Below are 27,583 nucleotides of genomic sequence, written 5' to 3'. Positions count from 1 at the left end.
CAGGGTGACTGTGACTTGAGACAAGATAAAGGAGTAACTGAGTTAGTGAGTGCGTATACTAGAGACACAGATGAGCTACTTCTCAGTCATGACTGAAATCTTCAGGTGTTGGTGAACAAATCAGAATATTTTAGGTGAAAATAAACCGTAGCTTCACACACTCATAAACAGGATAATTTTGCTTCTTATAATTAAACCATAGATATTAGAAACTTGATTTAAAAGGGTACTTCACTACAACCAGCAAAGATTAACTCCCCAAATTGTCTTTTAATTCCTATCAGTCCCATCATCAGTTAGTTTAGGGTGTGTGTGTGTGTGTGTGTACGGGTTCTTACTATCTTGGTGGGGACCAAAATCTGAAATTAGGTTAGGTTTAGGGTAAGGCATTCATTTTCAGTGGTTAGTGTTATGGTAAGCGGCTAGGGAAAGCATTATGTCAGTGTGTGTGTGTAGCAAGCTCAGTATATAATATGTGCCAACTTTGCTAATTTACCCAGTAGATTATAAATGTTTATTTAGTTACATATACTCTTTTTATTATTCAGCACAGACCATCTGCACTTTTCACATGTTTGAATTAGAGAAACTTTAACTGCTGGGCGTGTCCTGATTTGGAATAACACCAACTGAGAAAATATTGAAAGTAAACTTTTTTTCTATTTAAATTACAAATACTCTCTTATTTCTGTTTGTACACTGATAGCGTAACACAATAATTTAACATCATCCCAAACTTTTCTGATGATAAAGCTCTGTGTTTGGTTTGGTTCAGGACAATAAAACAAAGCGTGACTCGAGCCAGAACATAGCCACTGATGTTGTCACTGAGGTAACCCACGTCAAGCTGAATTTCCTTTCATAACAACAAAGCAGATACAAAAATCAACCCACAAACACGCACAGACTCGACCTGTTTCGATCGGGGAGCTGAACAGGAAACACCCATCCCACAGGAAACTACAAACGAACCTGTCCCAGACACCACGAAACAGAAAAAAAGAAAATGAAGGCACCTCAACATCCTGTTTTCTGCTTCAATGTTGACGTGTTGATTGCATCGTCATCTCAGGGTAGATAAATCATGCAAAAGTCACTGTGATTTCTGCAGCTAACAAGTTTGAACTTGTTGCCACTGTCTCTTAACGGCATGTGTCTGATGCCACATTAAGCAGCTGTAAAGCTAAGTGACAGAGGCCTGACTTTTTTGTTGATGAATGAAGAGCAGCCAGCTCTAGGAAACAACTGCTATCAATTGATATGCTTTGAATTATACTGTAACAAAATCGAACCCTCAATATCAGAAATGCCCACTATATTGTTGAGAGCTGTTCAGTCACAGTAACACCTTTGAGCTCCCATCTTCCATCTTTTGGTCGTAACGAATGTCTAAGATTTGTTAGGGTCAGCTTTAGTTGGTCCGCAAAATTCTAAGTCATGTAAACAGACAGGACTGGATAGCGAGTCCGATTTAAAGGCGGTCACAGAGAACCATCGCCACGCCCAAAGCAGAGTCCGCGTTCTGTCCATATACCACCTGCAGAGGGAACGCCTTCTCCACTTCTTGTCTTAGCGCCTCGTTCCGAGCGAGTGCGCTCCCACTGCCCACAATCCTGCGGACCCCCGCCTGCTGCAGGCGCTCTACAGGCATCATCGAGGTGATGTTGTCCAGGACTCCATGGCAGAGAGCCCTGATCACATGACCCAGGGAGAGATTGGAGGTGGAGATGCCAGTCACGTGACCCAGGCAGAGAGGGTCGTGTCTCTCTCCCAAGATGGTAGGACTCACCCTCAGGTTGCTGGTTTCCTGGTTCAGGGCACAATGAATCAGCTTTTCGTATAAGCATGAGTCACTCAGCTCTGCACCTGTGAGGGGGGAGAAGGGGAGGGGGGCACTTTAATGTCATCTATCAGTGCAGACTTAAGTTTAACTGTTCTACAGTTGTTACTTTGCTTTCTGCATGGATGATTCATTAACTTAAGAGATTTAATGTCAGTTCTCTCTCCTCTTTGCTTTCATCTTTAAGCAACTTTGATTGTTGATCTGCAAGTATAACTTTTCCTTAGAACTGTTTGCTAAAGTTTCTGAATACAGCTGGGATGTATTTTGGTTCTTGCAGCTCCAGTAAAGGGTTTAGAGAGGTGTAATTTATCATCTCTATGAATATGTTGAGTATATGAGCGCGTGAGGCGTACATGGATCTTTCAAAATCAGCTCACGTCACCCTGATTAAGCAGCAGATAAAACTTTATGTATATCAGAGTATACCACAGTTTTCCACCTGGTGTCTGTAGTGCCAGTCCCTGTAGTTATAGGTTTTGTGTAAAGAGTGTACATAAATGATGGACAAAGCTTAATCATCAAGTGTGAAACGTGAAGATAATGTAGAAATACTTGTATTAAAAACTAAATTTTTCCTAATGGCCAACAGGGGGTGATTCATCTGTTTGCAACGGTTGTAAAAAAACAAAGTCTATGAAAACATGTCCCTACTGCTCACACGACTAAGACTAGGATCTATCTGTATCAACATTATAACTGCTGACGAATGAAAAATGTAAATACTAAAGAAGAGACAGAAGAAACACCCTTCAATCATGTCTTGAGTTTTGAAATTACATAGTTTTCCCAGCAGAGGGACTTCTCCAAGCTCTTTGTTGGCAACACACTTCTTTGGAAAGCCACAAACACACATACACAGCTAATCCGAGCAGAGTTAGGTTAAATGAATACATAAATAACTATGCATAATAAATGTTAGAGAAATGTGTTTATGATTTGTGCCTGAAAAGAGAAAAAAATGGCCAAAATATCAGAATGACAGATTTTCAAACCCTGAATATTAGTATGGGCCTTAAAATATCCTGGTTTATGCAAAGTCTCAGTAAACATTTTCGTATTGAGGTTTCTGGTCTCACAAATCTTATCAATACACTATGATGCCCAATTTGTGGCATCACAGTGTCTGTGTCCATCTGCAAGGCAGCCTGCACTGTTTGGTTTTCCAGAGCTGAGCAGAGAGGGATGATGATGGATTAAGGGATAGAAACTAAAAGAAGAATACAAACCAAGGTCTCTCATCCAGGAAGTCAGCATCTCCACAAAACGTGCCAACACATTCCCTCCATTGAGTGATGCCGCAACAGCCAAGTATGTGGACTCAAAGTAAGGAAAATAGGAGATGGACGAGGCGGGCTGAGGAGAATCTGGAGGTTTGAAGTCAGCTGGCATGGCGTAGGTCAGCTGGGCTGAGGTGCTTATGTTAAGGACTGGGAAATTTGGAGAAAGAAACAAACTGTCAGCTAAAGAGAATAAGCTGTGATGGTTAGTGATGTGTATATCCTGAAATATAAACCCCTAAGTTGGCGACAATAAGTTTTATAGTGGAGTTTTTCCTTGACCTCATTGTTTGTTGATCTCTGCCTTGACATGCAACAGTGTAGTTTGTGATTAGTGTTTAAAGGTTAAAGGTTGTGTGTGTAAGCTGTGAACAAATTCCCCTTTTGGGATTATTAAAGTTATCCGAATCTGAATGAACTTAAAAATGCAGATCCACAATTGATCAGTTCAACTGTGAGAGCATCATGCATTTAGTTCATTAAGAGAGATAAATGGACATCCTGTTTCACCTGCATCTGTCCGTGCACTCATGCAGGAGTAGACGGAGCATTGGAAGTCTCCTAGGGCGGCCCCTACTGGCGTGCCAGCGGGTATGCCGTGCCACTGAGAGCAGGTCTTTCCTGCCAAGCCACCAGATGGCACACACTTAGGAATCAGGTGCAAAGGGAAGCCAGCACCCTTCAGACTAGAGGACACACACACACACACACACAGTGTTTGTTACGTATGCTTGCACTGATGCACAAAGTGTTAGGTAAATGAGGCTGCAAACCAAACATGCACAACATTTTTCATGCACTAGGTGCGTCAAGTAAAGTGTTGTTAAAAGGAAGGAAGTTCAACACTATACGAACATGTTTTCATTCCACTGATTGGATGACGTGTTGAAGAAGCCCCAGCTGGCTGCATTCTGAGGTGTCATCACACACCCGTCCAAACTGCACAGCATGGACACCACATAGTCCTGGATGGTACCTGCAACCGTAAAGTCCTCAAGGAATTTGGGTCTGTGGCAAAACCACACAGCTTCAGCTTTCGTATCACAAATGCAAACACAACAGGTTACTCTTCATTAATTTTTTAATTTATTTATTTTTAAAGATGTGGGCTTACTTGTGTTTCATGTACCAGAAGATTGTTGCACAGCCAAACCCTGTGGCGACGCTAAGATGAGAATCTGGTCTGGGAAGAGAGGAGAGGAAGTCACTGCTGCAACGTCCATCTTGCCAGGTGATCAGCTGACTGGTGTCTTTGGCTGTGAAGGAGTCGCTATTGGACCAGACGCAACCTGGGAGGGCCAAAAGACAGTAAACTGAGTGCTTACAACTTTAATACAACCCTTGTTTGAGTTATCATGTTGACTCCTGTGTTCTTGAAAGACTCTGTCCTTTGCCCTGTCCTATTATCAGTCAATGTTGTTCTAATGCCTCAAGTTAAACATTAGCGTGCAGTTTAGTTCAACTAATTTTAGATACCACTCTATACAGGCAGAAGAGCTAAAAGTGTCACATGTTTTTGTTGTGAGGCCTCTGCAGGTCAGAAAAGTCACTAAGAAATTAAAGAATGGGTATTATATTAAACTGCTAACCGTTGGTGTTACTTTGAGTGGCTTTACACAAATATTATATAGCCTGATATTTGGCTACTGAATGACTCTTAGGCAGCTGTGCATCCATTTAGTATCATGGAAAAAAGGATTTGCACACGGCTCGGAGCAGACAGAGAGTTACTGTTTAGGAAGAACTGTCTGCCAATAAAAGGGCAAAGAGGTGACTGCAAGAGGAGAGGATTCAGACGTCTGACATTAATTCATTATAAAAAATTAATAAAAACTAGGTAAACTAGCTCAAAATACAGATATTATATTTAAACCTGTACACTTTCAGAAGGACTTGAAAAATTCCACGATCTGTCTCATAATTCACCTCCAATAACACTTGGTGATATACAGAAACTCACAAAACACTGTTAAAAAAAGGTATCATATTAGTGTTACTTTATTTATTATTTATTACTTATCCTGTTCTTCGGCTAAGTGCAAGGAGTGAAGATTTGGAAAATGAAATCTAAATAGAGGATTGAATATCACCTTTTTCTCCAACTCAGGTAGTGAATACTCTCCGAAGGATAACACATGGTTAGACTGGTTAAAGGGAATATATGTAAGTGCAGCCAAGTTAAATCCGTATAATGAAAATATGCCGGTAGTGCGGTAGTCAGAAAACTATAAGACTTTAAAATGGTGATTACATGGCAAGTCAAGAAAGCTTTGCATGATGTGGGTGTACATCAGAGGTTCCCAAAGTGTGGGGCCCGCCCCCTGGGGGGGGGGGGCGCAGAGCCATTGCAGGGGGGGCGCGTTATGAAAAAAAAAAAAAAAAGAGGGCTTGGACACTGTGGACAGGTTTTTGACGGGGCTCCCACATAAACGCAAAGCAGGAGATGAAGCATCGCCAAATATGTTTCCAAACCAACTTCCTTCCAAGCCAAAGACAGGAAAATATGGTGAAGCATATCTTCCCTTTGGCTTCACCTGCACAAGTGCCAAGGTAGGTCTCCCCTGCAAAATTAGTTTCCCTGCGTCGGGAGCAGCGCTGGGCTCTCCAAATCACGGACAAACAGTATCCCACATTCTTGATTTTTAGTTCACAAACACTTCTTGTAATAACTAACTACTCCTGACATTTTGGACATGTTAGCTCTTTATGCAGTAAAGTTACAGTGGGATACAAATAATATCAGGCTGATCCTGCCGTAATTTGTTCCCCCTGTTCAAATCACGGACAAACAGTATCCCACAGCTGTTTATGTGTTTAAACCCATTTTGCACAGAGAGACATTTTTTGAAAAATGTATTGATAGCAATGTTGAATATTATTACACAGGAAAAAAAAACAACTACACGTAAAATAATTACACCGTGACGCCTCTGCCTTTCTAAATGGAGGGACAGTAACTGCGTGTGTATATGTAAGCGTGTAAAACCTGAAGATAGCCAGATTAACAGTAACAGTGTTTTGTCTCTATCTGCCATTCTGCAATTCATCTCATGTAAACAATAACGTGGCGCACAGCGTGACGTGAAAAGAGGCACATACCTTTGACGTTGCATGACGAACTCTGTAATCCTCGTCCACACGTAAACGCAAAAAAGGAGTTTTAAATAATCTCCGTTTTCGGTGAATCGCAACGCCGTTTACGTGTTGACGAAAAGCCCAAACGCATAGAAACAGCTGAGTTTTCAAAAATACCCGTGTAGGTGTGGACGTAGCGTAAAAGAGTTAGTAGTATATTTTATTACTGCCTGTAATTTATTGCCGTTTACTTGTATTTGCTTAATTGTTTACTAAATGTTTGAGGTGTGAAATAAACCGCAATGGAGTTTGTAAACAAAATATGGGTGTGTGTGTTTGGAGGATGTGTTTGTGGGGGGGGGGGGGGGGGGGGCGCGAACATTTTCTTGTAAAAAAAGGGGGGCCTGGCAAAAAAAGTTTGGGAACCACTGGTGTACATGTTTCCAGTGTGTCCTAGTGTGAGCTCTATAAGTGTCCAAATGAGTGGCTGTAAACACCCTGAGAAAAATTCTCTCCTCTGTATCTAAGATTTACATCGCTTCAGTACCTAATCTGTGATGATCCTGGAATAATTCATCCATCTTTACACAAATGTTTCCATCCTCCACCTAAATGAATGTATCCAAGAGAATTAAGATTACACTGATACACAAAGTATGTCTCCTGTATCCCTGATGGGTGTGTTCAGAGAAGGGACATCGGGTGGTAAAGGTCCTAAAATATAATCAACCACTCCCCCCTCACAATTTATCATTGGACTGGAGTACTGTTAATCACACCTTACTTCATGCCATTGGATCGGGGCATAGATAGGATCAGTGGTGAGATGTAAGTGAGGACTGCACTTCATTACATTCATGTTAATGTTTTAGTTACTTATTAATTTGTAGATCTTAAAATCTATCCATTTTCTACCTTCACCCTTTGACCCTACCACATCTGGGTCCCAGGAAAGAGGTAGACAATGAAAAAAAAATAGAATCTGTGAATTATGTGGTATTATAAAAGTCAAAGCACTGTCAAAGTAATGTCTCTAATTCTGAAATGGCTCATTCTTCCTGAATGTAGTGCGAAATCGTCTGACTCATTTCTTAATTGGCATTATGACTTTTACTTGAGTAAAGTGTCGAAGTACTTGTTTCGTCACTTTGCCAAACAAAGACTCTTTTGGCTCTTGCGCAGTGTCATCTGTATTTGGCACAGGGCTGCACGTGAGCCTGAAAATCAAGCCTAATCTTTCCTTTGACACTGATTTTGTTTTTGATCAAGTTTTTCTCATTTCCCGTGAAAAGAAAATCAGAAACAATCCCCAATCATAGAGCCGTTGTTACACAAGTTACCACACTGATGATGAAATGCCACAGCCCGCGCGCAGAGTAACTTTACCGCTTTTTGGTTTCCAGAATAAAACTCCGTGCATCTGTCCGGTCAGCCCAATGCAGCACACATGCTGCAGTTTGTCTCTGGGAAGGAGGCCAATGCACCGGTTCAGAGTGTCTATGATCCGACCCGTGTCCTGCTCTTTCGCCTGCGTTACACACAATCACACAGAGGTGTTTAGATTACTGAGCTGTAGTTAAAATTGCGGGACAAGTGAACGCACTCACCTTTATCCCGCTATCGTCGGCTAAATCAGAAACAGTCGGTAAAGACTGACTGGCAGCTATAGCTCTACATCCTCTGTCTAATAAAACGGCTTTTACCGAAGTGGTACCCACGTCCAAACCCAGGATAAAGTTAGACATGACTGATGTTTACGATGTGTACCGTGAGCTTCTTTCATACCGAAATGCCAAAGTCTACACTGCTGCATTCATGTGATTAAAGGAGTTTGGAGTTTCTTTGCTACTTAGATGGAATTTGCTGTTATAAAACTGCTGTTTTAGCCAAAAATGTGAAATAACGAATTGACATTTTGATGTAACATAGTGTCTCCTTCAACACAAATTCAAAGGTAGCTTCCCTGCTTAAAAGTTATTCAGGGTAAATTAATTTCCTACTGTTTTACTGTCAAGGAATGCACCAAATCGGCTCATCCTGAGGCTGACTACCGCCTTCCCACAATGCACTGCGCAGGAGCATGGCTGACTTTCGTATAGGAGTGTCATCCAAACGAGAATGAATGCGCTTTTTCTTTTGGCGACAGCAGCTGACTTTTCCTGTAACTGCTTTAGATCCAGGTTTACAAAGTAAATCTTGCATGTTATGTTTTTGTGACCGCGTCGTGAGGAGTCGACAGGAAGTCCCTACGTTAATCTCCGGTGAGAGCCTGTCACCGTCAGCGGGCAGCTGGGAGAGCTAGCACTGCTAGAATTAGCAGTGTAAGAAATGTTAAAATAGTTCAGCTGACGTGCAGTTTAGCCCCCAATAGTCTGACTCTGCTTTGTGTAGTTTGAAAACTGATGTCTGTGTCGTACAGTTTTACCTTTTATGTCAAAACGAGGCTTTGAATCACCTTGAAGTTTGGCAATAGCTAAGCGAACCCGACCTGCTTTCTTTGTCACGCACAGTAGAGGGCTTTAATGTGTCCAGATTTGTAGTTTTATGTTGATTCCACAGTGTCATGATGATCGGTAGTGCTAGAAATTAGTTTTTATTTTAATCTTTCTTTTTTAAAATAATAACCTTCATTACCAGCAGTAAGATGGCCCTTAAATTATTCATGGTGAAAATTGGCTGTCAATGGATTTTTAAAGTAAAACCGATCGGTCTCTAATGTTTTAAATGAGCTATTTTAGTTTTATTTGTATTTGGTGTTAATTCTATAAAGCATCCCAAATCAGGATTTTCAGGATTTGAAATCATTAGTCTTACTATTCATCATGTTATTTCGATTTTGATTATTTATGAATTAAAAACCTCATTGTGCGATGTACATAAAATCATAGTAGGTACTGTTGCTCTAACATTGTTGCCTTAATCTTTGATGTTACAGCAGCACTTTCTGTGGTAGCCGACCAGAGCCAAGATGGCTGGAGTTGGGGCCAAGCGTGAGGGACCACAGTTCATCAGTGAAGTGGCAGTGAGAGGCAACGCGGCAGTGCTGGATTACTGCCGCACCTCTGTGTCTGCGCTCTCAGGAGCAACAGCCGGTATCCTTGGCCTGACGGGACTGTACGGCTTCATCTTTTATTTCCTATCATCCTTTCTCCTCTCGCTGCTGCTTATTCTCAAGGCCGGACGGCGGTGGAACAAATTCTTCAAATCACGGCGGCTGCTCTTCACCGGAGGCCTTGTCGGAGGCCTCTTCACATATGTCCTGTTCTGGACTTTCTTGTACGGGATGGTGCACGTATACTAGAACATCTACTCGAAATAACTCAGAAATATTTGTCTAATGCTCTGTAATTCTGTAGGTTTGTCTGCCCTGCTGTTGTAGATAGGCTGTTAGTGAAAGGCTTCCATTGTGAACTGTTGATATGTTGAACGATGAGCTAAGAGAATTAACTGTCCTTTTCTTTCCTCCATATTTACCAGAGAATGAACTCTAACCTGTACTTAGAGAACTATAGTTATAATGTAGGTTTACAGATCAAATCCTCACAAGTTAAACCAAGTCAGAAAATAGCAAATGTAATTACTGACTGGATTAAAGATCTCTCTAGAAGTTTTTTGGATCACATTTTCTTCACTGGGGAGTGTCACTAATAATAATAAAATTATGATGACAAATGTGTTTCCAATGACAAAGAACATTCAATAAATAGAAACAGGAACAGCAAACAATAAAGTGAGACTCTGCATTTCAGTGTCCATTCATTACACAGAGAATATGTCCACTTGGACTCGTAGTGCATGTCAGGCTGTATTCTTCAGTGTCGCCAGTGAATACTGTGTAAAAGCTGTGTCCTATGTTTGTGCATTTTAACAACACAATACATGTGTCGAGCTGTAAAAACACAATTAAGACCACACATTTTCTTATGAATTGCTTATAAGTGCAGTTTTTAAAAACTTTCATGCCTACTTTTTTACTTTTATTACTATATATTGTAATTACTGTCACTGCTAATTACCAGTTGAGTGTTAATGAATCTGTTTTGAATCCTGACCCTGCTACTTTCTTTGATGTCCTGACCTCATGCACTTTGCACAACATTTACATTCCCCTGGATCAACACATCTTCAGTCAGGGCATCATTCATGCTAGTGACCGTGCTAGCAGTTGTGCCGGCAGGTAAGACATGGACGTCAGTCCCACCTTCGGGTTCCGCCTCATGCAGGAAAACAAACAGGTGATCTTGCTCTGCCTGCAGACCTAATTGTGAGCCATGAAAGTGATATGATGCTTCGTCTCGGTGCCTTGGGGTGGAGCAGAGTATCGCTGTCCCGTGTTACGTGGAATTGTGGGACCCCTTTTCTCTGTAGGTGGCTGGCTCTCTGCAGAAGATCCTGCGGTTGGTTCAGTTTCTCCTCGATTTTTGATGGAATTTGTAGCCCCTTTCTCTGCCCCTGGTCTTCTGGACCTCTTTTCCCGATGGCCCGCTTTCTCATCTTTAACTTTGGTCCTCTCTTTCCTGTTGCACACAGCATTAGAGAGGTGTGCAAAAGTGAGGAGCAAGATTTAGAAAATGGCAAAGTTTTTGCAAACATATGAAGTCCTACTTGAAGTTGATGATTTCAAATTTCCTCTCTCGGTAGAAGGAGCTCGTGTTCATCATGTACAATAATATCATATCACAGGCAAAGGCTCCCTAAAAGAGAAAAATAAACAAATGAACTGGAACAGGAGAGAATATTACGAGAATATTACTTTTCTTGGTGGGGATTACACATCATCCACTGTCCTGTAATATGGCAGTTTTTGAACTTAGGTACCATGGTAATTACACAGCAATCATCCACACATGCGTCAGCAGAATATTCTAATAAATTACTCACTGCACCGAGGAGAGCAACACCTGAGCCAATGGCAATTACTGTGGGGACAATATTGAATTTCCCGGCCTGTAAAACAATAACCAAAAACTCACTGTTAATCTCCCACCAGAATGATGTGCTTTAGAAAAAAACTAAACTGCTAATATCTCCACAGTACCTGACCATTGATCATTATATCAAAGCGAATCCCATACACTTTATACAACGTGCGATAGGTTTCCCCATTTTGATCCTTATAGTATCTGGCATATCTGTAGGAAAAATAGTTGACAGAAGATGTAAAGGCTGAAAACAGGTTGGAAACAGTGAGCAGAGTAAAGGTAGTGGGTACCATACCTGAAGTTGTATCCAGATGTGATTGAGTTGTTCAAATTAATGTCCAAACGGGTGAAGCTGTACTGTGGATTACACAGAGAATAGTCTTTATCCAGGTCACAGTTCCACTCAATGAGAATGCCAACAGAGCCGCCCTGATGGACACAAAGGGTAAATATTAATAGCAGATCAGCGGATACACCACAAACCATACCGTACAGAGTGCTTTACAAAAAGTAAAACTTTTTAAACATAACATACCACGACCACAGAAGACATATGCAGATAAAATCAAGTTACACGAGGCTTTGGCAAGAAAATGCTTATTTTGAACATCTGTGTTCATTTGGGATGTAATTCAGTTGAATTCTCCCTCAGAGCCTCAAACTGAAGTTGCTTGTAACGGGCAACACAGATTTAATTTGGGACCAGCCAATGAGGAGCATCAAAGCTAATAGAGGAATATCTTACTTAAACACAGGTCCAGAAACTCAGTTTTTCATAACTCTAAACAGAAACTGAAAAGGATTAAATACTACTGAAAACTCCACACGTCCATCATCCATTTTCTTCCAGGTGAATATATAACGTCTACAGATGAAGACCACAAGATGTGTCAAAAAGCTTCACGACAACGACACATAACGACATGTATGTGGATCTAACCAGTTTAAAAATGACCCTGCTGTTAGTAGTCTACCAGAGGCTGGCTTTTAATACACAGCTTTACTGTATTTGGAGTGTTTTTGGAGATTCAAGTGTTTGTGGGATATTTGCAGATTTTCTCACAAATCATTAAAGAAATCAGCTTTTTTGTGCAAGCAGACCATCTCCCTATAAATCAGTCAACTGATTTGAGTTTGTGTGTCCACAGAGAGATAAACTGTGTATTGCAGAATCTTCACTGTACTTTGTCCTCTTCTAACATTTTATAATGTTAGAAGATCTGCTCAAGAAATCTAAACAAGTGATGGCGAGCTACTGAGACATGCTTTGTTTCCAATCACTTTCAAAATGTCTTATCCCACTAAATACATTTGTTACTGCAATCAGTGCCGGATTTCTATTATAGTTTGTTAGCAAATGACTGTGAGGAAGTCAGGAACCAAAATCACTCCCACACATAGTCTTAATTGGTACATCCCCCCCCCCTCACACACACAAAGGACAGGGGCATGAAAGCAGTTCTGGTTGTTTGTTTGTCTGTCTGTGTGTTTGTTTGCTGTTTTGCATCCAGAGTTTGTCAAATTTCAATTTCATTCATTCATTTTCAAATTTAGTTTGATGTTAGATACCAATAACAACTCAAGCTGATTCAATTTTGGTCAAAATCTGGTTAAAGTCGAGTCACGTGGGACTGCCGAGGAAGATGGCCGCACATTGGAGGCGTTCCTAAAGCCTGTTAATTAATGTTCTGAATTTGGAAACGTACACTTCAGCTGTAGTCATAAAGTGGACGCCCCCTGCCGACTTTGAAGTTTTTTTTTTGAAGAATTACCGCCTTTGAAAAATGACAGGTAATAACAAAGCAAACTTTTTCAAGGGAGCTACCACGAGGAAGAAGCAAGCTAGCATTAGCCTCGTTCCGGAGCTGCCCGAAAACACACCTGCGTCTGATGCCGCCTCTCCAGCAGCAGCGGAGGAAGGTACGGGGAGCAAGAGTAAAAAGGACATTTTTGAGGAAATTAAGAAAATGAATGCTACTCTTCAGGTCGTAGCAAGAGATGTCACCACTATTAAAGAAGCGACTAAAGAACTAAAAGATTCAGTGGAGGATATAAAAGTGAGGTTAGGAGAGGCGGAACAATTTATATCAGACATGCCAGCGTGCTTACCGAGGCAAAAGTGGACAAATGTGAGAAAAGGTTATGTATGTATGTAATTTAAACATACTTAAAATCTAAAAACACAGATATAGCGTTTATTCAGGAATCCCACATTGCTGGAGGAGAAGAAGAGGCAAAAAAGTTTAAAAGAGACTGGGTGGGTTCCGTTTTTCATAATTCATACTCAAGTAAACAAAATGGTGTTTTGATCCTTATTAATAAAAAATTAAGCTTCTTGTTGCTGAAAAAATATAATGATAAAGAAGGGCGCATTATATGTTTGGAAGCCTTAATCAATGGGGTTCGAACGGTTTTGTGTAATATCTATGCACCTAATAAAGAAGAGCCAGATTTTTTTCACAGAATTAACAAGATAATAGGTGATCGTGAGGGGCAGGTAATATTGGCCGGAGATTTCAACCAGGTGATGGATGGGATAATTGATAAGAGCAAACCCAGGGGTAGGTGTACACCCAGGGACAGAGAGGCTATTCAGTTACTGACGGAGGATCTTTGCCTAGTAGACATTTGGAGGTTAGTTAATCCTAGTTCAAGGGAATATACATTTTACTCCAATTGTCATAAAACACATTCAAGGATAGATTTCGCCTTAATATCAAAGTCTTTGGTCGATTCACTTGTAGACTGTGAGATTGGTGCCATTGCCATTAGTGATCATGCCACGGTAGAGTTGCAAATTGATTTAAACACAGAACAAAGAGGGGTCGCTGGAGGCTTAACCCGATGTTGTTGCAAAACAAAGGTTTTAGTGAGGAGTTAACAAAGGATCTTAAAATTTTCTTCGAAATCAATATGGGTTCCACAGATAAAGTAGCCACAGTTTGGGAAGCGTCTAAAGCATATATAAGAGATATAAGAGGAAAGATAATTGCATATGCGACAAAAGTTAAGAAAAGTGATCTAGAACGGGAAAAAACTTTAGATAAAGAAATACGAGAATTGGAGAAGAATTTAGCGAGACAATACTCAAATTATGAATACCAGACTATCTGTAAATTAAAATACCAGCTGAATGACATCTATAACAAAAAGGTGGAATATGCCTTATTTAGGCTTAAAACAAAATTTTATGAAGGTGGTGAAAAGAATGGTAGACTATTAGCAAGGCAACTGAAGCAGCAAGATAATTTAAATAATATATCTATGATTAAGAAAGACAGCCAAGTGGTAACTTCATCAAAAGAAATAAATTCAATTTTCAAATCATTTTATCAAGATTTGTATACTTCTCGTGGTGCACTTAATGAGGAGGAGGTGAAGACATTTTTTCAGGTCTACAATTACCTACTCTTTCTGATGAACAGAAAACAAGACTGGATGCGCCTATAACTGAAGAAGAGGTCAGAGCTGCGATCTCATCAATGAAAAATGGGAAATCGCCAGGCTTGGATGGCTTCCCGATTGAGTATTATAAGAAATATATTGATATTTTAGCTCCAGTCTTGCATAAAGTTTATCTTGAGGCACTAGAAATAGGCTCCTTACCGAGTACATTTAATGATGCACTAATCTCCCTTATTCCTAAAAAGGATAGGGATATATCAGACCCAGCAAATTACCGGCCAGTAAGCCTTTTAGGAGTCGATTGCAAAATTTTGACAAAGGTTTTGGCCTTCCGCTTAGATCAGATATTACCAGATATCATCAATGGTGATCAGGTTGGTTTTATTAACAATAGGTCTTCAAGTGATAACATTAGAAGACTTCTTCATCTCATGCACAAAAGCAAATCTAGTCTAGCCCCGGTTGCGGCCTTCTCGCTTGATGCCAAGAAGGCTTTTGATCGAGTAGAATGGGGCTTTCTTATGACAACCCTTGCAAGGTTTGGGTTTGGGCCTGGATTTTGTAACTGGGTCAGAACTGTATATTCAAGTCCAAGGGCAGCAGTTTTGACAAATGGGTTGGTGTCAGTTTTTCCATCTCACTCGCGGGACCCGGCAGGGGTGTTCTTTGTCCCCGCTGCTCTTCACAATATTTCTAGAACCACTGGCCTTAGCTATTCGAGCTAACAGGGATATCAGAGGTGTTCATGCAGGGGGTATGGAGCACAAGTTATTTCTATATGCTGATGACATCTTAGCAGTATTAACGGATCCCATGCAGTCTCTACCAGCACTACTCCCATGCATTGAGTCATTTTCAAGGTTGTCAGGTTATAAGATAAATTGGTATAAATCGGAAGGCATGCCACTATCAGCATCATGTCATTCTAGATGCATTACTCCATTCAATTTTAAGTATTTACCTTCAGGTATGAAGTATTTAGGAATATTATTAAACCCCAAACTGGAGGATATTATGCTTTCAAATATGGAACCTCTCCTCCTAAAGATAAAAACAAATCTGGATAAATGGGGTAATATTAATGTGATTAAAATGATGGTGGCCCCGCAGTTCAATTGTGTTTCCATGATGTTACCTGTAAGAAATCCTTTACACATATTTAGTCAATTTGAGAAGCTAATTAAAGATTTTTTTTGTGGAATAACAAGAAGCCAAGAGTGAATGTAAAGAAAATGTGGGCCTCTAAAGACATTGGGGGAATGGCCCTCCCAAATGTGAAGTTGTATAATTTAGCATTTGAAATGTCAAGACTGGCCAAGCACTGGACAGGATCGGACTCTGAGCCTAGATGAAGATCGAACAGGAACTAGTGAGCCCTTTTTACACCTTGGATGTTCTCTCACAGGGCTCGGCTATTAATGGATAAGACTTTCATGATAACCCAGTGCTCGGGTATTCTAAGGCTGTCTGGGTAGAGGTGCACAAGATGTGTGGAGCATCTCATTTAAGACAACCTTATACCTCACTATGGAACAACACTGCTGTACAGATTGGGGGAAAAAAAACGGTGTTCTGAAAGGAATGGCTTGTCAAAGGCATACACAGGATAAGTGATCTTTACTCAGGGGGAGTGTTTATGTCATTCGCTGAAATAACCCAAAAATATGGTTTGATAAGAGAAAATAATTTTTAGAAATATTTACAAATAAGGGATTGTATTACCAAAGGAAAATTTACTCAAATCACAAATACGGTGGTGGAGTTTTTAGAATTGTCCAGTACAGCACATAGAGCAGCTGTTTTCTACAAACTGTTTAACAATCTAAAAAAAGAGATATGTGAAAACTTGAGGATTATATGGCAGAGAGATTTGAGTTGTGCAATTTCTAAAGAAGATTGGTGTAGAATTTTGTCATTCTCCGATAAATATATAAGAGAGGCCAGGGGTAAATTTACTCAGTACAAATTAATACACAGATGGTACTTCACTCCTTCTAAACTTTATAGAATGGGAATCAGTCCCAATAATATATGCTGGAAATGTAGCTCAGATCCAGGGACATTTATGCATGCTATTTGGGAATGTGGGAAAGTTTATCCCTTTTGGCAAAAAGTATTGGACAAAATAGGAAGGTGGATTGGTTTGATAATACCCTTGTCACCAAGACTGTGCTTATTAGGGGATCGGTCTGTGTTACCTGGGGTTTCAAAATATGATTTTGTGGTTATAAAGGTGGGGGTGATTGCAGCGGCCCGAGTTATTCTCAGTGTATGGAAGGAACCATCTCCTCCAGAATATAATAGGTGGGGAGAAAATATGCTGAAAATGGTGTCGTATGAAAAATTCTTGGCTAGGATTAATGATGATAGGGAGGGTTTTGACAAATCATGGGGACGTGTTTTTGGCTGAGAGTGCTGGAATTTATTTTGTCAGGGCAATTATCTTTTGTTAAACTTTATGCTTGCTGTGTTGTATGTTTGTTTAGGCACTCAGTAACGGAATAACTTAAGAATTTGACTTTATTGTCCCTTTTTTGTGTGTGTGTACCGATAGTTAGTAACTATTGAAAATAGACCCAAAATGCAAAGGTGAATTAACCATGGGATTGGAAGCTGTCTTTTTTTCTGTTGTTGTTGTTTTGTTTGTTGGTTTGTTTTTTGTTCTCATTTGGTTAAATGTTAAAAACAAATAAAGACTTCAATTACAAAAAAAAATCTGGTCAAAGTCAAGGTCACACCAAATGTAAAAATCAGTTTTAAAAAAATCTTCAAACTTCACAACAATATGCTACACCCTGGGGGACATGAGTACCTAAAATTTGACATTGGCCTTCAACGTTAGCACCCAAGGTCAAAGTTGACCTTGAAAAAAAAAATTAAACCATATTGAGTATTATATCATATGAAAGGGCATGCAAAGAGCTGTACAACACACTTTTTATTTTCTCAATACAACATCCTATGACGTCACCATGATGCTGGAAAGCTTTGCAAAACCACATAATTATATCTTTAAATCTCAGGTTTTACAGTTTATAGAAGTCAAAGATTCCAGCCAGAGCTGGTCCAGTATTAAAGGTAAAGATCATAAAATACACTATTCTAGTATGTAATGCTTAAAAGGTCATAGGTCAAAGGTCAGGGTCATATGAGCTCGGATCATCTCCAAACTTTAAACCAATATATTCGTCACTGGGGGGGGGGCATAAGAACTTTCTTTTTTTTAGCTCTTTTTTTCAATACAACGCTTGGTGATTTCAAAATGACACAAAATGATCAATATGCTACACTAATATACTCCAGTAGATTTCCGTATTAACAATGTTGACATGAACATGAAACATTAAAGTTTTAGTATAGGTCTTGCCCTTCAGGGGAATTTGCTCTCTTTGACTGTTGTTGTTTGACTTTGTACCTTAACAGCCATTTCCTGGAAGTCATGTCCAGCGCTGCTGACGAGATCTCTGAGGCGAAAGATGGGGCAGTAAGGATGGTTCTCTTTTTCATAGAAACATCTCTTTAGGTAGCTTTCATCAGAAGTTTCAAGGACATTGGCTCTAGAAGTAATAGACAGCAGATGTGGAGGTAATGATATCAGAAACAGGGTAGAAAACAACTCTAGACTTCACATCCAGAAGAAGGTGTAAGCTGAAGCATGTAGGTGTATTTTTAATGTCAGCTGCCCACAAAAGAGGGTCCTTTATTATTCACATAAACTACTAGGACTGCCAGGACCTGGATTTTTTAAGCCAGTTTTGGTTAGATTTATTCATTTTCTTCCTCCTGATGGTTTTCTTGTACCCAATAGTCTGTTACTGCCATAGCACTGGGTGGTCCTCTCAGTAAATAGGACTTTTTTCCATTATCTACATTTTTTTAATATAACTTTTGCTGACTTTTGCTCACTTGATCTTTATTGATGTCTTTTTATTTGTCTGTTTTTGCTTTGTTTTTTTCCTGCAGTGAATAAAGCTGGATGTATTGATCTTCTATGGCCACTTTTGGACACTCTGCATCGATTTTCCAGCATTTTAGAGCTCTGCCCTGTAGAAACATTCACACTCACAATGACCCGGTCAAAGCTCTTTGTTGCTAAGAATAACAGGCTGACTTGTGACACTTTCGCTTAGTTATGATGGAATATGTGTCCTCCAAATCAACCTGTTCTATTCTGCTTCAGGGGAAGGAAACAACTCAATAAATGTTACTTTTTGCACAAAGATGTTAACACAGTCGGTGCCACAGTTTTGCTAGAAATATGGCAGAATCTAAGATTTATCTTCCTTTTTTATATGATTATAAATGTTTACATTTTTTTTTAAAAAGGTGAAAAGCTTGTTAATGTGATCTCATACCAGTTTAACTTTGCCTTAACTTTGGTCCTCAGATACGCACATGCATCTGCATCTGTACCACTGTGCACTCCAGAGTTTCACTGTCTGGACTCCAACTTGACTAAGCTATCTTCAGTGTACACAACAAAAGTGGCGCATGCAGCATGCGTATGTCAGTCAAACCAAAGCTTACACCCTCTAGCTGCAAGCAAAAGAAAAAAACGTAACTGGATACAGGACACTGTAACACTGTAGTGTTGCCGGCCATTTGAAGTAACTTCCATTCAGACGAAAGCATTACCTCATTAATCACAGGCATGCCAAGATTAGTGGGGGAACATAAGAGATGTATCCGTAATTCTAGTAAGATCTTGACAGATGAATTAGCTATAGCTGGGGCATCTCTGTGCATTATTGCAGGACTCGTGCAGGGAACAGCGGAGAGGGTAGCTCACTGGGCTAGCCCATTCTGATCAGACACCTGTCCAGGGCAAGGCTTGCTGTCAAGGACGTCTCAGATGACTGTTTCACTGTCTCACTGAGTGCAATGCACAGAATGGTATAAATAGAAGGCTCTCTGCACCCTAAAGCTATTTAAAGCAGCCACTGGAGCGTGCATATCCCCCCAGGTCATTCTATGCCCCAATCCCTGGAAGATATAGGCACACCAGCAATCAGCAGCCACTTATAGCTACTTACTTGGAGAACTCAAACTTGGGGAACCTGATGAAATTCTTGATGTAGATGGTGAAGTTTTCTGCGTCACTCAGTAAGGGCTCTCTGGAAACGAAAGAGACAGGCAGCTGTGTGAAAAAAGAAAAGGGAGGCGACAGGCTATGCCAGTAATAAATAGAACCTGTGAAATATCTGGGTCTGTGTGAGGGATCAGAGTCGGTGTTAATGCAGCAGCAGCTCAAAATGGCAAATTTCCAAAGTTCTGTGAGGGATGATGAATGCTCACGCGGGTCTCTTGTTGTATTCAACGGGACACCAGGCATGAATCTCGCAGGTCCCGGTGCTGTTTAAACACAAGCCAGTCTTGATTCCTAACAGAGAGAGAGAGCAAAGAGTTGGCAGGCTGTGTGGTGAAGCTGAACGAGAACTTCAAAAATGAAAAGACACAGAGAGACATAATGAAATGTGTAATATTAAAGAGTGGCGGTATCAGGACAATATTTTGTATTGTTTCATTATACAGATCATAAATCAGAAAATGGAAAAATTGAGGATAAATCCAAACAAACAATCAGATTTTTACATGACTAAAGTGAAGTGAGCACCCCTCACCATGACCTGCTGTTACAGGCTCCCCCTCCATGCAGTCATCATCAGTTTCGCATCGTCCATCTGGCACCTTGGAACTCTGTTAGAGGCACGATTAAAAAAAAATGTATTTATTTTTTTTACTATGACTTTTCTGCTTTCATAAAATGCTAATGTCCTTCCAATACGCACCTCAGCACAGAAGCCCAGCCTCTGATTGGGGGTCTCTATGTAATTTGTTACAACAAAGAACACCTGCTCACCCTGCAAAATAAAATTAAGTCCTGGCAGTGAGATGAAGAAGCAAAATGTTAAACAAATTAGTGCCCCCAAGAAGCTCAATATTGTTAAATCCGCCGAGACAGACATTGAGACTAATGATACAAGGCAGCACAAACATTCAATAGCCTCATAATATGTCTTGGCAGGAACATAATTAGCGAGTGCTCCAACATCAGTGTTGCTATCCTACAAACTAAAAGATAGACTCACATTTGGGGGTATGACATAGTCCTCGGCACTCCACAGGTAAGGCCCCGTCTCAGAAGTGTTGGTCAGAGTGACGCCTTTAAGCTTGGTGATGACTGAGCTCTGGATGGCCTCTTCTTTCTCCTGGTACCCCTTCTTCACCACAAACACCCACCTGGGACATTCAGCACAACTTCATGACGTGTTCAATGTAGTCCTTGTCTACATTGCAGAGTTATGTTATTATTAGTAATATTATGATTATTAAAGTGTTTTAGTAATATCTCGCATATGCATAAGGGGTAAAACGCTTGAAAATACCATAAATTAAAGATTACTGAACGACAAATCGACTGTTAATAGCAGGCTTGATTTTATAACCACCAGCCTCTTAAAAATGTCACCCTACAGTTTGTCCTCTCTTTATTAACCACATTACCCACACGGGAGTATTAGTAGGAAAGGCCCATACTGCGCTACCACTTTAACACAAAGTAAAAACCTTTCCAGAAGCTCCACTATTTTTAACTTTGTTAGTCACTCTCCCTTTTATTATTCCATAAAGGAAACACGCGAGTTGGAGGGGGTGCATGCAGTTCACCTCACCCAATAATGTATCCCAGCACTGCCAGCTGGTAGAGCCGAAATAATATTCCGATTCTTCTGTTTTCTGCAATGACATATTTCTCCGTTTTGTAGTTGAGAAGAGAAAAGAAGAAGCCCCCCCAGCCTGCCATTCCTCCCCGCACGGTGGAGCCGAGTGAGACGGCAGCTCGCTGTCCCAGCTGATATATACAGCTGCTTCTCTTGTCATGCAGCGGGCAAACCCACTGAGACAGGGGCTGCAAAACACCGACTCAGTTCCTTGTGGGAGAGCGACGCAGGGAAAGTTTATTTTGTTGCATGGTTTGATTACACACTCACTTTGACTTGCATGAGCTGTGTGCAGCAGCACCTTTGCTAATAATTCATTCCTGTGCAAATACGGTGACTTGTACTTTTCCAACAGTGTTTTCCAACACTGTCATGAGTGTTTACAAGTATGTTAAAATTATTTTTGTAACTGTTGCATTTTTAAAAAGAAAAATGTGGACGGAGCTAAACGCACACTTGCCATGAGTTACTACGTCATAGAATGTTATTAAAAAAGTTATTTACCAAATATTTCGGCCATGTTTGTAGTTTTGTGTTGTTCTACACTTGTACCGCATTCTGTTTATGTTGTTCACAATAAACATGCTGAGCAGAAACATTTAGTACTGTTTTTATTTATCGATGGCTCAAATGACAGCACAGTGTTTTGTTTTGAAGGGGGGGGGGGTGTCTGTATAATTTATAGAATTTATGTTGCAATGGATGGCCAGTCAAAAAAAGAAAGAAAGAAAGAAAAAGAATGACAGGCACTTGAAGTCTACAACTGGAAGGAGAATAGAGAATGAAGACAACATATTCATTGTCGACAAATGCTGCAGAATGGTTGAGGAAGCTGCAGCGGAGCGCCTTCGCTAACAGACTCATTCAGCTCTGCTGCCACAAGGACAGGTACAGGAAATCTTTAACACCACATGCCATCATGCGCTAATATCTAGTAGATGCCATCTGGTTGGCATCTACTAGATATTATTATTATCAGTATTGTTATCATTGGTTGTGATGGTCATCATTTCAGCTTCTGTAACAGGAGAATTTCCCAAATATCGGATAAATAAAGTATTTCTCATCTGATCTAAGACTTGTTTGGTTTTCATAAATACATGCTCATTCTGACTCTAAAGCTTCAAACACTTCTGGTATGTTTCCCTTTTGTATTTTCATTTTGCTGAAATAACTAAGGTGTTTTCCTTAAAAACGAAGAATGATGGCATCTGTTGCTCGTAAAACAACACATATCAATTAGCATCAGTGGGCCTTCATATATGTTTCAGTTACCCATGCTTTTTTTTTTTTGCATGATCTTTTCACAATTGTCCCACCAAACTATTGTGAAAGGTATAGTTTAAAGTGTCCTTCTCTACTTTCGCCCTGAGGATGTAATTTTCCATTTCACCTTCACATATAACATATAACACATTCACCATAAGCTCATATCTTATATGAGCTTGGGATCAGAGAAGCTGTTATTCTATTCAGTTTTTTTCTTTGCTTGCAAAGTTTTCAACTCATATTAGAAGACCGAAGATGTTTATTGAAATTAGTTATCAGAAATGCAGTGCGTTTCACTACAGCATCATCTTTCATGCCCGAAGATCACAGCCAGTTCGCTTTAGTTTTCAACCTTATCTCTTGTTCAAGGACATTTCCCAGGTTCTGAATCCCACGCCATCTTTACTTCTGAAAAGCTAAACCTGTGAATGGGGCTCATTTTATATGTTTTATTTTGTGCCAGGTTTTTGCTTCCTTGTCCCAGTGTTTCTGCACCATGTAGCAGGCATCAAATAGAAATGGGCATATACTTCAAAATACAATAACAATTTCTCACATTGTTTGCTATAGTGCATTTGAAATTATTTTCCCAGTCAGTGCATTGTTTTATTTACATTTGACATAGTGTGGTATAAACTCTTCCAGTACAATATCATCACAACAACATTGCACTGGAAAAGTTTGAACAATGACAACAACTGTCTAAAAATCAAATCAAGATTTTATTCTGTAAGTTAATAATTAAACTCAAATTTTACTATTTGTTCCTATCCTGACTTCTTTGAAAAGTGTCATGTCTGCAAATATCATTTTTCTTTGACTTCCGTGGTATTAGAGCAGCTGATTTCAAAGTGTAGAACCTAATACTAACCATTTTAATGCAGCTTTTTCCACCAACATCTGCTTCAGGGCAAATATTTGTGGTAGTAAGCTATACCAACCAAAACTCCATGTATGTTCTCACCTTAGGATCTTGATTTCAGTAAACTGTGTTCGGTAAGATTTCTGGGACTGGATTTCACTGGAACGCCTGGAGCCCTGCGAATTCATGTAACCAGAATGAAGATTAAATTGATTGGAGAACTTCCAGTAAGCCACTGACATCTAGTGGATTCCTGTGGCATTTCATGCTTCAGGATACTCTCACATTACATAACACAACACTGAATAACAAGCTTCATCTTGCCACAGTGTGACCAGTCACATGAAAGCTCCGTTTGTTCCAGAATTTCAGTAAACTGGTAAATAACACTTTTCACTTAACTGGTCTGAAGAGAAAAACAAGTGTGCTCCACTTACAAAGAGTGTAAAGCAGCAAAGACTAATTATTAAAGAGCATGGGCAGAATCTGAGTTTATTCAAATTTTTATTAAGCCATCAAAAACCCAACTTAACATAACACAAGTCGATTAACATACAGCATAAGATGATTTATTATGCAAGGGCATTTTAGTAAGGCTGTATTAATTCAACATTTAAATCAAAGGAAACCACCCTAGAATTAATCTAATCTTTTATTCAGTTAGGTTTTGTTGCAAAGTAAATAAAAACATTGAATTATTTATTGGCCACCCCTGAGACGCAGGACAAGGTGGAGGGTGGACTCCTTCTGGATGTTGTAGTCAGAGAGGGTGCGGCCATCTTCCAGCTGCTTGCCAGCAAAGATCAGCCTCTGCTGGTCAGGGGGAATGCCTTCCTTATCCTGGATTTTGGCCTTGACATTCTCAATGGTGTCACTTGGCTCAACCTCCAGGGTGATGGTCTTGCCAGTGAGGGTCTTCACGAAGATCTGCATGCCACCCCTGAGACGCAGGACAAGGTGGAGGGTGGACTCCTTCTGGATGTTGTAGTCAGAGAGGGTGCGGCCATCTTCCAGCTGCTTGCCAGCAAAGATCAGCCTCTGCTGGTCAGGGGAATGCCTTCCTTATCCTGGATTTTGGCCTTGACATTCTCAATGGTGTCACTTGGCTCAACCTCCAGGGTGATGGTCTTGCCAGTGAGGGTCTTCACGAAGATCTGCATGCCACCCCTGAGACGCAGAACAAGGTGAAGGGTGGACTCCTTCTGGATGTTGTAGTCGGAGAGGGTGCGGCCATCTTCCAGCTGCTTGCCAGCAAATATCAGCCTCTGCTGGTCAGGGGGAATGCCTTCCTTATCCTGGATTTTGGCCTTGACATTCTCGATGGTGTCACTTGGCTCAACCTCCAGGGTGATGGTCTTGCCAGTGAGGGTTTTCACAAAGATCTGCATGTTTTCTCCTGTGAAAGAGAGATTCCATATTACCAATAGTAAAACATAAGGCTCCCACACACACACAAAAATAAAAAACAAAACAAAAAACAACCTCATATGCCAGATGTGACTAATAAAGATATTTGATCAGCATGCTGTGAAATAGTATTTGTAAAATACTGGGCAATTATTTCTTCCTTGTAGAAACGCACATTAAAATTGGCTTATGCATACGTTTTCTTTATACACCATCAGTCGGTCTACTAGTTATCTTTCCAGCAGGCGCGATAAACAGGACTGAGTCATACACCAGTTTTCTAACATACTGGTAGGAAACCGTTGTTTCGCGTACCAGCGCCATTTTAACATAAGCTATTGTTGTTTGCCTCCTTTTTGTCCAGCTGACGTTACACCCTAATGGACGGTAGCCATTTTTATTAGTTAACGTTAGCGATTTTTACGGCATAGTTCACAGAAAGCATCTTGCTTCCAAGGTAACACAACGACATTATTCGTTTTAGAATTGGTATATCAGTTGCTAAACAAGTTACATCTTTACAGTCACTCTTTATATAGCTGTTGGGTAGCACGTTAAAAAAATAACTAAATAAAGAACATTTAAAATATGTTTCACAGATCAGCGGGAAAGCAGTTGATATCAGAAATCTAACAAATAACGCTTTAAAAAGAACCGCATAGTCATACTTACGCTTGATTTCACTAGCGTTTCCTTACTCTCAGTACACAGACACCACTCTCTAACTGCAGTTGCCAATGGGAACAGGACTTTTTATACTGGAGAAGCGTCATCGACTGATATTCATCCGCAAATGAAACTAGATCCCTGTTCTAGCAGTTTTGTCCAGTGTTTTCTTTTGATAGGTATACTTTACATTACATTATATTACATTGCACGGACTTTTGTATGTTTCCTTGTTTCAGACTGTAGTAAATGAATCTATTTTTCTGCCCCAATAAAGTGAATAAAATGAATGGCTTTTAAAAAGAAATTCACAGCTTTATTCTTTTATTGATGCTAAGTTATGTTTATCCTGTGTTAATCTTACACTATGTATAGCTATAGCTGCCCTGTCTCAGTGGTAATAATAATAATATGTAGCATGATTAATACAACTACTGCACATGTGCATTTAAAATGATGAACCTAGGTGAACCACATGAATTGATGTATGATTATGCTATGATTAATATCAATTATATATCACCAAACAATAGTCCCCTCAAAGTCCTTTAAGACCCTACAGAGAGAAAATCCCAACAACCAGACGACCCCAGAACCAGGCTCAGAGAGGGGCAGCCATGTCCTGCGACCGGTTGGGGGTTACAGTAGGGAGGCAGGACAAAAGCTGTGACAAAAATAATTAAGCATTAAATGCAGAGTGGTATATAAACACCGAGTGAAGAAAGGTGAATGAAGAAGAAATGCTCAGTGCATCATGGGAAGCTTTCAGCAGCCTAGGCATAACTAAGGGAGGGTTCAGGTTCTCCTGATCCTGTCCTACTTTTTAAATTTATATATAAACGACATTTATGATTTGTCAAAAATGTTAAATTTTGTTTTGTTTGCAGATGACACAATTTTTTTATTATTCTGGAGAAAACTTGAAAAAATTGGCTAAAGTTGAGGTTATTGAAATGAAAAAACTAAAAAAAATGGTGTGATGTAAATAAGTTATGGCTGAATTTGCCAAAAACAAAGTTTATGATAGTTGAAAATCGTGTAGAGGAGGAAGAGGTAGTATTATCTAGATGGAGTATTGATTGAGAGAGTTACAGAACTCCGTTTTCTGGGTGTAATAGTGGAATACAAGTTAACATGGAAATCTCATATTGAACATGTTGAAAAAAAGATGGCCAAAAAGATTTACATCCTGCGTAATGTAAGATATATATTAGATTACAAGGCAATGCAAACATTATATTTTTCATTATTTTTACACTGAGTTATTGTGTCGAAGTGTGAGGGGATACATATGCGACTAATATAAAAATATTAACCCCTTTAAAATATGCTTTAGTTAACATTTTAATCCAGTAAGTCAGTAATCAACATATAAACATCATCTGTGCAAAGATTTATCCTTCTGAAGTGAAACAGTGAAAAATGACTCCACTTTTAATAAATACATATTCTGGCATTCTGACATTCTCCAATTTTGAAAAACTTTGGACACCATATGTGCTGCCATACAGCAGAATTGATCACCAGCTGCCTTTTATTATCACACTAAACCTTAAAGAAGACTAAATCCTGCATCGGAGTAAGTAGTTCAGATCTCTCCCATATGTTTCATCAGATATTAATAAGTATCAGAAGCGTGCCATCTAGTCTAACCTCCCTGGTACCTGTCCTAGCCTGTGCAACATGGGCTTCCTCCCATCTGTAGGGTTGCAGCGATAACTAATGCCTGCTTCACCTTTACATGATATCACCCCTTATCATAAAACTGAGTGACTTCATGTCTGATTTTTGCAAACATAAACTGAGCACAAAAGGTGAGACAGTTTGTGTTTGGTCAATTTTCTTCTTTGTTGCAACTATGCTTCTTGGCAATAAATCTTATGCAGCTGGAAACCCTGTTTATGAAATGGTGTCACATTTGTAAGGAAAATATGGGTTGAGCAGCAGAGTTGAGTATGTGGGTTGTGGCCATGAAAAGTAGGGGCCTCAGTAACATGTGGAAGAACCTTACACAGCCACAACAGCCTGGCACCTCCTCCTCATGCTGGCCACGCTTGGTCACACACCAAGCTGGTGACCAGCCCTAACCCTAACCCTCTTTCTGTCACTATAATTCATTCAAAGCGTTGTGGAAAATG

At 40.0% G+C, this 27,583-nt stretch overlaps 4 protein-coding genes and 1 long non-coding RNA gene across 7 annotated transcripts in view; 2 read left to right on the top strand and 3 right to left on the bottom strand.

Annotated features, from left to right (window-relative positions):
- Positions 1-685: 685 nt before the first annotated feature.
- shpk (sedoheptulokinase) lies at positions 686-8,020 on the bottom strand. The gene is made up of 7 exons (XM_005460868.4): positions 7,803-8,020; positions 7,582-7,723; positions 4,235-4,409; positions 3,976-4,128; positions 3,631-3,806; positions 3,070-3,270; positions 686-1,866 (listed from the first exon to the last, which is right to left on the bottom strand). Exons 1-7 carry the CDS (start codon positions 7,938-7,940, stop codon positions 1,472-1,474), a joined length of 1,380 nt encoding a protein of 459 aa, XP_005460925.1. The 5' UTR covers positions 7,941-8,020; the 3' UTR covers positions 686-1,471.
- Positions 8,021-8,244: 224 nt separating this feature from the next.
- emc6 (ER membrane protein complex subunit 6) lies at positions 8,245-9,802 on the top strand. 2 transcript variants are annotated; one of them, XM_003456156.5, is made up of 2 exons: positions 8,245-8,456; positions 9,131-9,802. In XM_003456156.5, exon 2 carries the CDS (start codon positions 9,164-9,166, stop codon positions 9,494-9,496), a length of 333 nt encoding a protein of 110 aa, XP_003456204.1. In that variant the 5' UTR covers positions 8,245-8,456; positions 9,131-9,163; the 3' UTR covers positions 9,497-9,802. The 2 variants fall into 2 exon arrangements, with proteins under 2 accessions (XP_003456204.1, XP_019209929.1); XM_019354384.2 differs by having other exon boundaries at positions 8,245-8,516.
- Positions 9,323-23,756, bottom strand: p2rx5 (purinergic receptor P2X, ligand-gated ion channel, 5). 2 transcript variants are annotated; one of them, XM_025911109.1, is made up of 12 exons: positions 23,475-23,756; positions 20,612-20,762; positions 20,312-20,383; positions 20,144-20,219; positions 19,818-19,902; positions 19,556-19,636; positions 17,938-18,079; positions 11,413-11,546; positions 11,234-11,327; positions 11,077-11,142; positions 10,801-10,889; positions 9,323-10,712 (listed from the first exon to the last, which is right to left on the bottom strand). In XM_025911109.1, the coding sequence occupies exons 1-12, from the start codon at positions 23,612-23,614 to the stop codon at positions 10,454-10,456; spliced, it is 1,389 nt and encodes a 462-aa protein (XP_025766894.1). In that variant the 5' UTR covers positions 23,615-23,756; the 3' UTR covers positions 9,323-10,453. The 2 variants fall into 2 exon arrangements, with proteins under 2 accessions (XP_025766894.1, XP_003456207.1); XM_003456159.5 differs by lacking the exon at positions 23,475-23,756 and adding an exon at positions 21,194-21,324 and having other exon boundaries at positions 10,127-10,712.
- Positions 12,605-18,908, top strand: LOC100708022 (uncharacterized). The gene is made up of 3 exons (XR_267332.4): positions 12,605-13,037; positions 17,946-18,006; positions 18,486-18,908. It is a non-coding gene; the product is annotated as an uncharacterized LOC100708022 (long non-coding RNA).
- Positions 23,757-23,857: 101 nt separating the features above from the next.
- The window catches only part of LOC100702223 (polyubiquitin-C), a 31,015-nt gene continuing 27,289 nt past the window's right edge, over positions 23,858-27,583 (bottom strand). The window contains 2 exon segments of the mRNA XM_019354369.2: positions 23,858-24,424; positions 24,427-24,537. Coding sequence (XP_019209914.1) covers positions 24,072-24,424; positions 24,427-24,537 — 464 coding nt within the window. The 3' untranslated portion in view covers positions 23,858-24,071.

This window comes from Oreochromis niloticus, linkage group LG10 (assembly GCF_001858045.2).
Source record: "Oreochromis niloticus isolate F11D_XX linkage group LG10, O_niloticus_UMD_NMBU, whole genome shotgun sequence".
NCBI classification, from domain to species: Eukaryota; Metazoa; Chordata; class Actinopteri; order Cichliformes; family Cichlidae; genus Oreochromis; species Oreochromis niloticus.
This window is presented reverse-complemented; position numbering and strand designations above follow the sequence as displayed.